At 49.8% G+C, this 14,593-nt stretch overlaps 1 protein-coding gene across 1 annotated transcript in view; it reads left to right on the top strand.

Moving 5' to 3' along the window:
- AGO2 (argonaute RISC catalytic component 2) overlaps nucleotides 1-14,593 on the top strand; it is an 82,622-nt gene that overhangs the window by 24,770 nt on the left and 43,259 nt on the right. Inside the window, exon 2 of the mRNA XM_084803049.1 lies at nucleotides 10,128-10,323. Coding sequence (XP_084659175.1) covers nucleotides 10,128-10,323 — 196 coding nt within the window. The remainder of the gene's footprint in view (nucleotides 1-10,127; nucleotides 10,324-14,593) is intronic.

Here is a 14,593-nt window from a genome sequence, read left to right as displayed (position 1 = left end):
CTAACTTTTGAGGGAACAGTTCAGAGTTTACTTCACAAAAACCACTTTTGAGGTGAGTTTGGGGGCTATTTCTTGCTTTAAAAAATATTTAATTTTAATTTTTATGTGCCTTAGTATGAGAGTGTCAGATCTTGGAGTTACAGACAGTTGTGAGCTGCTATGTGGGTGCTGGGAATTGAACCCGGGTCCTTTGGAAGAGCAGGCCGTGCTCTTAACCACTGAGCCATCTCTCCAGCCCCGGGGGGCTATTTCTCAAAGAGGGTGATGCTTGGAATTTCATACTGAAACACACACACACAAATTTTAAAAACCCACTGTAAATCACCTGTTTCAGTTTGAGAGGAAAGTGGGCGGTTGGAGCTATGTGTGGAGTGTTACTGTCCTAGCCAACCTTAAGCTGCTGTGTGCGTCCTGCACTCACATAGCACATAATATCACTTGCTGAAATAAGGTCAAAATATATTTAGCAGAATACTCATTAAACCAAAAGTGCCACATGAGCCGTTGTAGTAATGGCTCCTCTGAGAAGCCCTGGGCTTTCCTTACCAAGCACCTTCACACTGAGGAGTGTCAACTCCCCTTTGCGTTCACCTCCTAGGGCCTCACTTCCTGTGTCACCCAAAGTAACTATGATGACAATAGAGGAGTCCCAGAAGGAAAACTCCCAGGCAGCATCATGGCTTTCAGAGGTGACAGGTTAGAGAAGGGTCCCTGCCTTTGTTTACTCTTGTGGCCCAGGGGTATCCTCTGAAGACACTACACAGGAGAAAGGGCCTCACTGAAGGGCCTGGCGGTGGAACAGGAGATGGATCGGGACGTTAGGTAATAGCCAGAATTCCTGGTTATGTGTCTCCAAGAGTTGTGTGCTCTGGAACATTTAAATTCCGCCATGGCCCCAAACAACCGTCCCATTCTAAGGCACACCAGGAATCGTGCATCAGTGCCCAAACTAGGGTCAGGACTGCCTCAGCCACATCTTCGGTCTGGGAGCCGGGACATGGAAGGCCGGAGGCCCCTCCCTTCCTGCTCTGGCTTTTCTCTCTCCCCTCCTCATATCCTTGCATGCTTGCTCAGCTTACAGTGGAGTTTGCCAAGCTGTAGGAGTCAGAACTGAGGTGGGAGGTATCTGACCACAAGCACAGTACCCGTCCAAGCTGTACTTGGCCGCAACTCTTTGAGCCAGATGCGAGGCAGACGTGAGCGTGTGTTCCTGTGTTGAAAGCCTCCTCTGGAGCAGGGCTGGCCTTGCAGTTTGTTTTGTCGGTGGTTGGTTACTGGTTACCAGAGTCTTGCCTGACAGTTGTTCTTCACTGGTTGTGCTGATAGTGCAAGGTACTCACATTCTCTTTCCAGCTAAGGAGCAGATGGCCCTGACTCTGGTCTTGGTACACACTCCAGGCAGCCCTTGCTTGTCCAAAAAGACTGTGACTGTGTTTAATGCAGCTCTGTCAGCGTGGGTGGCATGTGGCTCTATGCACGATAGGAGGATTGTCAACCGTGTATCCTGAGTCTTCAAAAAGCACCTTTTTAGCAGAACCCACTGCCAGCCTGTGCTCCTGCAGGCTGTCGATTCCACTCTGTTCAGGAGCCTGCACTGCCCAGCTCTGGCCTGGACAGCCCTGTCTAACTATTGTCTAGCCAAGAAGCCTGACTGGGCACCCAACCCTGGGGAGCTGACTATGGCAGAGAGGGGCTGGTGTCCGGCATGGTATGGCCCAGGGTGTGACATGGGTACTCGGATTCCCTGGCTGTTTGTGTCACATTCTTCTCATTCATAATATCTGGCCAGCGTTCACATGAGCACAGAGTACTAGACAAAGAGGTATGTGCCTTCAACAGCACTGGCTTTGAGAGACAGGGCTTGAAATGTTCCGATCTTCCCTCCGTGGATGCCTCCGGCTGAGTCCTGGAGGGAGAGCCCTGGGCTTGCTTGTCTTCAGAACTAGGCCTTTTGTTTTTGTTTGTTTGAGACAGACTTACTCTTAACCTAGAATGAAACAGTGTAGCACATTTGCTTCAGCTTTCCTAGTGCTGGAGTATAGGCTGTCGCCAACACAGCTGGCTTGTCATTGGCTTAAGCTACTGTGTGTAGTTGAGATGTTCTTTTCTTTCTCTGTCTTTCCTTCTTTCTTTCTTCCCCCTCCCCCTCCCTCTCCCTCTCTCTTTCCCTCTCCCTCTTTCTCTTTTTCTTTCCTTCCCCCTCCCCCCAGACAGGGTTTCTCTGTGTAACAGCCCTGGCTATCTGGACTAGCTTTGTGGACCAGGCTACCTGCTTCTGCCTCCCAAGTGCTGGGATTAAAGGCGTGTGCCACCACCCCTGGCTGAGATTTTCATAAGGAGAGAGTGTGCGTGTGTGTGTGTGTGCACGCGCGCGCCGTGCACACATATATACACATGTGTCTGTGTGTATGTATACATGTTGAGACCAGAGGTTGACATCAGATGTCTCTCTCAATTGTTCTCTGTTGTGTGTGTGTGCACGTGTGCATGCACGTGTGTGCGTGCATATATATGCACACGCATATACATATATTCTTTTTTTATTAATTCAGATTACAACTCAATTGTTATCCTATCACTTGTATCCTCCCGTTCCTCCTTCCCTCCCGCTTTCACCCTATTCCCCTCCCCTAGGTCTATGACCGAGGGGGACCTCCTCCCCACTATATGGTTTTAGGCAACAAGTCTGTCTTGGTAGCCTGCTTATTCTTTCTTTGAGTGCCACCAGGCCTCCCCACCAAGAGGATGTGGTCAAATATGGGGCACCAGAGTTCATGTCAGAGTCAGTCCCCGCTCTCCACATAACTGTGGAGAAAGTCCTGTCCATTGGGTAGATCAGAATAGGATTAAAAACAGTGCTTCTCTCTAAACCTGGAGCTTACCAGTTGGCTGACTAGCTCCAGAGACCTGTCTCTTGGCCCTTCAAGTGGCTTTGTAAATGGGTGCTGGGCTCTGAGCTCAGGTCCCCATGCTCTTATGGCAAGCGCTTTACTGGCAGCAACCCCCACCCCCACTTCCCCTTGTAAGGAACACTTAAGTCACCCAGGAGTGAAGTCATCATGAAACCTTTGTTCTGTTTAAAGGTCATATAACTCATACTTAGATGTCATGGCAGGAATGCTTTTGTCAGGTGGGTGGTGACAGGAAGCAGCCTCTGGGGAGGGTAGTTACTGTCCTATTGTGGTTCCCTTTTCTTCCCCTCCCACTGAGTCCCTCAGACCTGGTGTGGTAGACCCTTATGTCTCTATGGGCTACGTAAGCAAGGAATGTTCTCTTTCTAGTTTCCAAGGTGACTTCCTGCTCCATGTGATTTGTCACATGACCCCTGTGGTCAAGGACATGTTCCTCAGCTGGCACAGGAGCGGCAAGATGTGTACTAGCTACACAGGAGGCACTTACTGAAAGCCTGCTGTGAGGGAGGGCTTGCAGGAGTTGTCTTCTGCATAGCTGAGCAGGTTGAATGTTGGGTAAAAGGCATATTTTTATTCATACCTGTGGGTGTGTGCAAGTGCCCCTGGAGGCCAGAAGAGAACGTCAGATCCCCTGAAATTGGAATTGTGGAGGTTTGTGAGCTGCCCCATGTTGGTGCTGGGACTTGAACCTGGGTCCTCTGGAAGATCAGGATCAGCTAATGCTCTTAGCCATTTAGCCATCAAGCTATCGAGCCATTGCTCGGGTCCTTGAATAGTTGTTCATTTGTGTGTGGGTTTTTTTTTTCTTCTTCTTTTCTTTTTCTTTCTCCTAGTTATTTGTTGAGAAGTGTCTTCCTGTGTAGCACAGGCTGGCCTCTATCGAACTCATGATCTTCCTTTCTCAGTGTGGAGACTCTTGTGTCCCGGTTTTGTGAGAATGTGCCCCTGTTCTACAGAAAATCTCTGTGGACAGTCACACCTATCTGCTTGCACATTTCCCAGAATGGTTTCCATGTGGTCCATGGTACTTGTATATGGGGACATCTTGTAATCCTTCTGCCTTGCAATGCCTAATGTCAGGTCACATCCCAGGGCTACATGATAGCCCTGTGTGGACATGCTGGGATGACATGTGCAGGCGCCATCGTCAGGCCTCAGGACAGCAGCCTCCTAACTCAAACTTGAGACTGCCCGCACCAGCAGCCTGCATGATGAGCAGCCGCAGGAGAGGCTGGTTGCCATGGCAGCGGTAAATGATGAACTGACGCACATTGTTGCAGCCATGGAGACGGCAGAGGCCCTACCATGTCTGCAGGGTGCTGGTCTGACCTCGCTGCCGTTCCTACCTCAGGAGGGCAGGCACTGCAGTCCCTGAACGGCCCCTAGAGAGGAATGGTTGACCTGCCTATCCCCCGTAGCCAGTGAGGGCAAGTTTGATGTATTTAGGAGCCAGGAATCAGCTTCTGCCTTTAGAGATGAGGCCACACTGGCCCCCGAGCCCCGGGGAAGCTGGTTCTCACACTTTCATCAGGTCACGAGTTCCCTTGTCAGCCTGGTGACGTTTGTGTGGGAATTTTTTCTAGAATAATGGTTTTCATGGATGAAAGAAAATATATCGGTTGATAGATCAAAGTAGTCACACTGAACTAAAGCCATCAAAATACCAAATCTAATATGTAATACAAAAAAGGGACTTCTTCACATGTAACTGGAAAGTCCCACGTATGGCAGGAAGCTCACCACAGTGCTAGTAAGGGGGGCTGGCCTCGGGCCATCTGGTGTTGTTTGGAGAGGTTCTGGGACAGACAGGGCTAAGCCTTCCTGAAATGACCTGAGGTGCCAGGTTTTGGGTGTAGCCTTCATCCTAAGGGAGAGACGGTCAGAATGCTGGGCTGTAACATAACTCGGTAGACCCATTAGGCATGTGGAAGGTCCTGGGATTAACCACCTAGCACTGTATAAATGTGGCGGTGTACATCTGCAATCCTAGCATTGGAGAGGTGGGGGCAGGGAGATCAGGAATTTAACATAGCAGGTTTAAGCCAACCAGGGCTGCTTGAGACCATCTAAAACAAAAGAAAGGAGTCTCAGAATTGTATGTGCAGTTTGCAATGTAGAAAGTGACATGCTGGGGTGAGGGTGGCCTTGAGGGGACCCACAGTGCACATAGCCTCTGGCTCCTATCAAGTGCTTTGTCCGTGGCATTCTAGGTACCAGAAGATGTCATCTGCAGGGATGGCTTGGGTAGACTTCCAAGCTGTGATGTGCCTGAGGTGACTGTCTCAGATCTGAGAAGCTGTAGACTAGAGGCCACAGCCTGAGGAGAAGGGCATGGGTGTCTGGAGGGGCAGGGCAGCACTGAGGGACACTGCTTTCCAAGCCCCCACTGTGGGTCCTAGCTTCTGTCTCAGGATAGAGGGACAGGTGTGTTCTCTCAGGGGCGTCAGCCTAGTCTCTGTGTGGTCCAGAGGGAGTTTGGAAAGCACGGAGGAGGTTTGGAGACCGTGGGCATAGTGTAACGTTAAAGGAAGGAAGAGGGTGAAAAAATGATGTCAGGTCTAGCTGGGGCGTGTGTACTTAGAGGCTTGTCTTACAGGGATTGTCTTGAGTGCTGACATTCTCTGACATTTTATTTGTCTACCTTGCTCTGTCTTCTGTAATTTTTTATTATAAAGGTTGAAGAGACTAAAGTATATGACAATAATGACTGTTCCATCTCCTCTGTGAATAGAGGAGTAGGCCCCTTTACTCAGTGCCTCCCCAACACACACGCGCGCACACACGTGCACACACACATAGATAGATGCTCACACAGACACACAGGCTCACGCGCACACACACAGGCGCACACAGACACACATGCACACACACACTGAGGCGCACACACACAGACACACAGACAGACGCTCACACAGGCACACACACACACTGAGGCACACACATACACACATGCACGCGCACGCACACACACAGACCCACAGACAGACAGACAGACAGACAGACGCTCACACAGACACACACGCACACACACACAGAGGCACACACACTGAGGCACATACATACACACACGCACGCATGCACGCACGCGCGCACATACAGACAGACAGACAGACGCTCACACAGACACACACACAGTCTTGCCTGAGAACACTCAAGAGTGAGGGCCTGCGCAGAGGGGCCAAGTGAAAAGCAGGGTGCAGGACATCCAGGTCCCACTGTTCCTGGGCCTATAAGAGGAGAGAGCGTACGTTTTTCCAGAAGGCACCATGACCTTCCTTGGTAGTGGTTTGTGGCCAAGCACAGGTCACCATCCTGCAGCTGGGCTCCCTGGGCAGGGACAGTCTGTCTACCACCCCCTTCCTGACTGCCTGCCCTGGAGGAGTGGGCTGGGCCTTCTATTCAGGGCTGCCCCACACCCCTCAGGAAGCAAGTTCTCCCTGGAAATGTTTACTACACAGCCCTGGTCTGGGTTGTAGATGATGTTCAACGTTGTCATCCAGTGCTTGTCCCACTGCAAGGAGTGGGCAGTGTCGTGGAACCTGGGCCGTCAGGGTTGAGCCACAGGGTTTCTTTAGGACCCTGCCTTAGGTGCCTGAGGGCAGATAGAAACATCAATGAAGTAGGCCCATTAGGCTGCCACCACCTACCTGCTGCGCGCCCCTGGGAACATGGTGTGTGCCTCCCATCCCCCACCCCCTTCCTGCTAGTCAGTCATGATGTGGGAGGCTGAGGCCTTTCTGGCACTGATGTGGTGGCTTGAACCAGATCTGTGCTGGGGATTCAAGGCATTCCAGGCCTCATGTAGGTGTCCTGTCAGTTGCTCCCAGGACTCACTCTTCCCCACTATTTCACACTCCTTTGTTTAGGGTTGGTGCTTGTGCTTGAACTGAGCACGGAAGCAAGTGTTTCCGGAGTGCAGTGTCATCCTTTAAAGGGAGGCTGTGCGACCACGCACTGAGGGTGCTGCTGGAAGGTGTGGGAGGGGTAGGGCTCAGCATCCTCTGCCTTCCAGCGCCTTGCTAGTGGGGAATCTCTGATGCCCTGGACTTTGAGGCCATCCTGTACTGCGGCAGGCTTGTTCACAGGCGCCTTTTCTGGCATCTGTCATAAACACCAAATCTCTTGGTCTCCTGGACCCAGTTGCTCATACAGGAAGTCGATTACTCATTCTCTGTGTTTCCCTTTCGCTGTTTGTGATGGAGCTCTAAAAATGGAGCTCTAAAACAAATGTGCTAAGTGATCAGCGAGTCGGCAAACACTGGGCGCCTGCGCTGTTCCTGGCACCATGCTGGGATTGGGCCCTGGGAGTCTCCCTGCCAGGGAACCCTCTCCAGTAAGCAATGTCTAACTTGAAGGTGGCACCCACCCTCCCCGGCCACCAAGGTCCTTTTCAGTCCTGAGGGTCTGTGAACTTCTAGGTGAAAGATGGGGTTTGCCTTCCTGGTCCCAGAGATTTCCTGACAAGACAGAACTGGAAACATTCAGAACAAGCCTAGGAGACTGGTTGCCAGAGTAGTGTGTCTGGGTGTTGCCTGGGGTTGGCGGAGGGGACAGCAGGCTTCTGGAGACTGCTTGGAGGATAGAGAGGGCAGGGCCAACACACCAGGGAGTCTTTGGTGCTTTCCCTCATGTATTTATCTAGGTAGCATCAGTGTCAGACTGGAGGAGTATGAGAGTGTGTGTGTGTATGTGTGTGTGTGCCTCCTGCTTGCCTCTTCCATCTTGGTACATTACCTGTCAGGTCCAGAGCCTACACCTCACAAGCTTAGGTGCTCCCCTGATCTGCTCCCTTCTCTTGGAGCTCTGTGCTCATGCGGAGCCAGCTCCTCTCCAGGGCTTTGGGTCTGAAACTCCTGCTTGTTTGGCAGTGTGTACTTGAGGCTCCCTGGAAGGGATAAAAATAGGCCTCTGGTGTCTTAGAGGAGGGATTACAGTACTTGGGAAGAGGTCTAGGCCGGAGAACGTGCATGATCCAAATGTGATTATTTATTCTACATGGTTTTCTACGAAGTGGCTGCATTTTCATTCTTCCCAGAAGTCATCTTGAGATCGTACTTCAGGCCCGTTCCCGTTATTAATTCTGCCTGCATCGCCAGCTGGGTGATGATTCTCCTCAGTTCCCATGGCTGCTGCGCAGGGATGAGCTTTCAGGTGACCCGAGAAGTGGACCTCTGTAAACATGCTTTGGCCAGGTTGATGAGGAGGACTCAGCTGTGACTGGAGGGAGGATCCTGGGCTCTTTGCTCCCTAGGAGTGCTCCTTAGATTTCCTTTGTAAAGTGGGGACTGCCCAACCAGGAGTGATTATTGGCACATATGCATGAGTGTGTCCAGCTTCCTGGCTGGTTTAACTGATCCTGTATTTTAAGCTTCCTCTCCTTGAACCAGTGGAGACTGCCTGAAAGCAGGGACCACAGGTCTGCTGACTGGTCTTCTGTTTGGTCTGCAGGGAAGGGGACAGCTTTGTTGAGCTCACCTGTGTCCCCTGCAAGGTCTGTGGAGGGAAGGATGGCAAGTGTCCTATTGAGTTAATGAAAATAAACTGACTTACTCCTGCTGAGTGAAGTTCATCTAGAAAGGTGAAACCTGCTTGAGGAAAGTTTTCTTATGCCCCTGGTCTTCAGCCTTGCCCCATGTTAGGGCAATAAGAGGGGCTGGTAGAGAGGTTCCTGTTTTCAAAGCCGTCAACATGTCATCTCTGAAGTCACATTAGTGTAGAGGTGAGATCTGACTGCTCAGCTCAGGGACACCTTAGCAAGCCCTGAACTCCCGGGACAGCTGTCGATCTGTTTTTGGTGGAGTGTTTATTCCCAGTGAGTATTAACAGGGATTATGGAGTTTTAAAAATGCAGGCGGCTTGTCTTTTGAAACAGGACATTTGAATGAAAAGTAAAGAGTGGTCTTGAATCAAACACACAGTTGTATTTCTCCTGAATACAATTTGTGATTTGTCCTCTACTGGTATTGGAGTTGATGTGACACTTTTCCCATGGCTACAAAGTAGTTAGCAGTGTCACAGTAAATGCTTGTACCTGGTGCATGCACTCAGGAGACAGAGATGGGAGAACAGCTGCAAGTTGCCCAGCCTGTTCTGTCTAGTGAGGACCACACAGCAAGACCTGTCTCAAAAATTGCACAGGTGCTGTGAATGCTGCTGGGGGTGGGGGTGGGGGAGCAATGCTCATGCATGTGTGTGTGAGGCCATTGGGATCAGGAAAGCTGGACTTGCCGGACCCAGGACTCTGACGGTTGCTAAGGGTGCTTCCTAGAGACTTGAACTATTTCAGTCCTTGTCTGAGCCCCAGTGTCCTTGGGTAGTGGTGGGGAGCCCAGGGTCTGGCTTCTGTTGCACCCTCTCAGACTTTGGGATGGCTGCACAGCTGGACAGACTGACCCTGGGATGGGACTAAAGGGAAATGGAAGTAGAGGAGGGAGGGAGGGAGGCGGTGCAGCCTGACGTTGGCCGGAGGGCGAAGCTGGTTAGAGACGACTGGGTAAAGCTGAAGTGTGAATGGCCGAGTTCTTGAGCATGTGGGCAGATGCTAGAGCACCACAGAGCTGTGTGAATGGAGAGGAAGGATGCGTACGACATGACAGTAAGGTCAGGGGCCTAGAAACTGGGATGGGACCCCAAAAAGCCGACGTGAGTTCTTGTGCTGGGGCTGTGCATGATCAGATGGGCTCCCTGCTGGGGAACGCACCCAGAGGGGTGGTAGCCAAAGGAGAAGAGCAGGGAAGGGGAGGTGGGCTGCAGTGCAGCCTCCTGAGGGAAGGGGTAGGACTCAGCCACACTGGTGGAATGGGAGCTTGGGGGAGAACGTCTAGCTGTTGCCACAGTGCAAACTCTCTCAGAGCCCACGTGAGACATGGAAGTCCCCAGCAGAGGAAGCCTGGCTTTGTGATCTGGGAGAACAAGAAGAGGATGGGGGTTGAGAGTGGGGGTGAAAAGAAGGGTTTGGCACAGTTGCTGTCCCGCAGGCTGCCAGAGGCAGGCACATTGCTATGTCCCCTGCCCCTGGTAGGTAAGGGGTCCTGTGGTGAGGTGTGTCTACACAGGGATGTCATGAGGTGGTAGGCGTGTGTGAACAGAGGGGGAAACAAGAGTGGAGCACATGGAGAGGTGTGGGCCTCAAGATCCAAAGGGCATGGGAAAGTTGGGGTGCACCATGATTCTGAGGGATCAGTCTAAGTCTGCTGTCTGCCCACTGTTTTCCAGTTCTCGCGTCTCCTGCTCCGGCAACATCACCCATCCAAGGATATGCCTTCAAGCCTCCACCTCGGCCGGACTTCGGCACCTCCGGGAGAACAATCAAACTGCAGGCCAATTTCTTTGAAATGGACATCCCCAAAATTGACATCTATCACTATGAATTGGACATTAAACCAGAGAAATGCCCTCGCAGAGTGAACAGGTATCCCAGCCCAGCATGGCTGCTGACTCTTTCCCATGAAGTTGTTAGGATGTGTTTTTAAATGTAATTTGAGAAAAAAAAAATGAAATCCCCATATGTAAATGTCCTGTTGCAGAGTTTTAACAGGTCTGCTATATCCACCACCTCTTCCAGTTAGCCTGACCTTAAGTCACATAGTTGCAGCTTTTGTCAGCTTATAGGATGCCTGGCCAACAGAAGCCATGCAGACTCACTTCCTTGGCCCAGCAGCGTCTTTTGTTGAGACTCACCGTGTTGTCTGTATATTGTAATAGCTACTCTCAGTGTTACGGAGTATTGTATTGAATTGTGTGCACATGTGTGTACACGTGTGTATGAGGAGGCCTGAGGTTGATGTTGGCATCTTCCTTCATCACGGCAGTAAGTGCTCATTTAAATGTAGAGCTCTCTGTTAAGCTAGTAGTGTAGCTTGGATGGAGCTCCCCTCCTCTACCGGTGGCCCCACGCCTCGCTGGCATTTATGTGGGTTCCAGTGATCTGAACTAGTCCTCATATTTCCGTGGCAGACATTTTAATCCAGCGAGCCACCTCCTAGCTCTCATTGAGTGTTTGCTAATTTACTCTTTCTGGTAACACTTGGGCTGTTAGGAATGAGCTCCATGAAAGAAAACCCTCTTTGAAAGAAAGAAAGAAAGAAAGAAAGAAAGAAAGAAAGAAAGAAAACCCTCTTCTTTCCTTCCTTCCTTTTTTGAATGGATACGGGCTTTCCTTCCAATCGCCAAAGTGAGGAGTGGCGATTATGTGCCACTCCTGGGTGACTGGGTGTCTGCCCATAGTCCCAGGCAGGTGCAGTGTTCTGTCTCCATCAACAAAGTGGGTAAAGCAGGCTGGTTTATCCATACCCTGTCAGCATTCTGGATGTACTGGCTGCACCTGTGGCTTCACTCCTCAGCCCCTGTTAACAGCTGGTGAGCACCTTTCCTTTCCTTGTGGGGAGTGTTGCTGCCTCTGCCCTGTTGTTTTGACTCATAAGGTGTCCTTTGCTTCTGCGCAACCTGGATCTCTGTCGGGAGTAATCTCCTCCAGTTGGAAATGTGCTTTCTTTTTGTATTAGTGTTTTGTTTTGTTTTTTTAATAGTACCTTTTAATGAGTAAACCAGTCTATGGTTGTTAGAAATGACAGGTGTTTGCCCTGTGAAGCTTATATGAACAGAGGTCATAAAGATCCTGTTTTCTTTGGAAGAATTACAGTTTGGGCTACTGTGTTCAGATCTGTGCTCCATCCTGGGCAGCGTTTTGTGTGCAGCGTGAGATGAGGTATTGTAGAGGTGTTTCTGTTCTGTTCTGTTTATCACAGCACCTTTGAAAGTGAGGATCAGTCAGCTGTGCATGTGGTTGTTCCAGTACCTGGTTTGGTCTCTCTTTAGGCCAATAATTCATGGGCTTGTCTTGTTTATGGTGCTGGGATTGAACCCAGGGCAGTGCACACACTAGGCCACTACTCAGCCTTCACTCTAGGCAGGAGTCTCACACTGCTGACTTCTCTGGGTTCTAGCTCTTTGCTTTAAACAACAAACAAAAAAACCAAGAAAATGAAATGGGGCTCTTGGAATTTTTAGGTTATTACAGTTTTGAATCTAAATGTTATGTTCTTTGCTTTTGTAACTAATATCTTAAAATGTCATTTTCCAGACACAGATAAGTGACAGCCAGGGAGTAGAGAGGTTTATCTGGGGGGCAGTGGACATGCATCAGACTGATGGGATGGTGTCCACATTCCAACTCACTAAACCATTGAATTGTACACTTGTAAGGTTGAATTGTATGTGAATTTGTTAATTCATTTAACAATTTTTACGTGTGCAAGTGTTTGCCCGTGTGTATGTGTAAGTACCATGTGTATGCAGTGCCCATGGAGACCAGAAGGAGTAAGAGCCTCTTGGACTGAGTTACAGAGACTTGGGAGCCACCATGTTGGCTCTGGGAACAAAGCCCTGTACTCTGGAAGAGCAGCCGTGCTCCTAGCCACTGAGCCACCTCAGCAGTCCCACCCTTAACATGGTTTTTAATAAGGTTTTGGCTTCTTTCTAGTTTATACTACATCTTATCTCTTTACTTTCATTCATGCAGTGTGGAGGAAACCCAACTGGATGTTGAGCAGTGCAGTGACCACCCTGTCCTGTTACTGATTTTAAGTGAGAAAAAGTCAGTTTCTCTTCAGGATGTGAACCTAGATAAAGGATTACACACAGATGAGACTAGTGCCAACAGTCAGCTAAATTCTGTCACTGCTGAATTGGCTGTTGGTCATATCTTGTTATTTTTTTCATGCTAACACATGTGTTTTAAAAAGGAGTCATGCATCTCTGAGACTCATGACGTATTCTTTCTATATGGAACTGATTTGCATTTGTATCTGTGGGATACGAATCTGAAATTGTCCTCTCATTAGATTACTGTGTCAGGGTTGTGTAGCATATAATTCAGAAAGTTGCAAAGTGTTGTACACTGTAAGATCAAAGTGTAAGGGACTGGAGTTATACACAGTCGTGAATTGCCATGTGGGTGCTGGGAATTGAATCAAGGTCCTCTACAAGAGCAGCCAGTTTTCTTAACTGCGGAGCTAATTGCCCCTCTTCTTATTTTTCATGTTGCCTTTCCATTATATGACTACAGAATGCCCATGTGCCAATCTTTTGGAACTCATAGTTCTTTGGGGGCGGGGAGAGTTTCATGTTTCTTGAACTTGGGTGTTGGCCTGTTAAGATGTGTGGGGCAATCAATATTGGCCTTGGTTTCTTGAAGCCTCTTTCTCCCCTTCATCAACATTGCTGCTCTACATGTTGGCCAGCTGTGATCTAAGAAGCAAAATACTCCCTTTTAAAATTTTTTGTTTTGTTTTGTTTTGTTTTGTTTTTGGAGACGTGGATTCTTTGTGTAGCCCTGGCTGTCCTGGACTTCCTTTGTAGACCAGTCTGGTCTTGAACTCACAGAGGTCTGCTTGCCTCTGCCTCCCAAGGGCTGCAATTAAAGGCACACACTACCATGCCCTGCTCCAATTGGGATACTTTTTATTGCTTTTCCTCAAACCTCTGTATGCATTCACTAGTGAATGTGCGTGTGGCAGCCAGAGGTCACCCTCTGTGTCATTCCTCATGTGTTGCCCTTGTTTTCTATGTCAGGGTCTGTCTCATGGTTCTGAAGCTCCCTGATTAGAGCAGACTGCTGGCCTGTGAGCTCCCAGCGCCCAGCTGGCTTTGTCTTTCCAGCACAATGGTCAAAACTTGGGCCCTGATGCCATGACAAGCACTTCACTGACTGAGCCCTCTCCTAGACCCCTTGAAGATTACTTTCGGTTTGTTGTAACCATCAATAAACGTTGCATTTGTGCTTGTGGACAGCCTCTCTTGCTCACTCACTGAGTTAACTTTCTGTGAGATTTGTCACAGCACAGGATCTCCCTTAGGTTGTATGCCGCCTTTGTGGTTCAATCATATACTGACACTTAATCTTGGCTCATGTGCACTGTCATGTGCAGTGTGTTGAGGGAATCAATCTAGTTGCCATCTTTCTTGGCCTAGAAATCTCCACCTCTGCAGCCCTGGGCTCTGCCTAACTGCTTAGCTCTGACTTGGAAACTGCTCCAAGGCCAGGATACCCCAGTGACTGTGAAGCTGGCAGTCCCATGCCGGTAACCCAAATCCCCAAACAGCTGCCTCCTGTTTTCTCGGCACATTTCAAGGCAAGAGGCTAAATCCAAAGCCAAGTGTATTGTGGGAGAGCCTTAATCTGTATTTCAGACTGTCCCCTGGGGTGCTGGTACCTGAGGAAGAAAGAGCCTGCCCCTTGCGGGTGCATCTCCTTCTGTAACAGCTTCTGGAGGAGGAGAACGAGTTATCTGACCTGCTGAACAGTGTGCCTAGAATGCGATAAGCATCAGACGAGACCCTTTAAATGTGCTCCTGTAACGGACCTGGCAGGGCTGCCCAGCTGTCCCAGGGCTTTTATTTTGTCTCAATGAAGATTGATAAATGGCTGCGTCAGTTTGCTCGCTAGCTTCTTGGAACAGGAACCTGTTGGCCTCAGTGTTGTAGCACCCCCTCTGGACTGGAATGAGGGTGGGCAAAGGCACTTTTGTCGCCTGGGCTCTGTGGTTCCCATCAGGCTCCTGTCATGCGGTCCACAGCTGCAGTAAACCCTTTCTGAAAGGAGGCGTGACTCAGGCTCGCATCAGGCCCTGGCACGTGGCTGGCAACGGTCATGTGATGTCTTACAGACTCGGCTGCTCTTT

Source organism: Acomys minous (genome assembly GCF_964271855.1).
Source record: "Acomys minous genome assembly, chromosome: 12".
Taxonomy (NCBI): domain Eukaryota; kingdom Metazoa; phylum Chordata; class Mammalia; order Rodentia; family Muridae; genus Acomys; species Acomys minous.
Note: the sequence above shows the minus strand (reverse complement) of the source record. Positions and strands in the feature narration are given on the sequence as shown.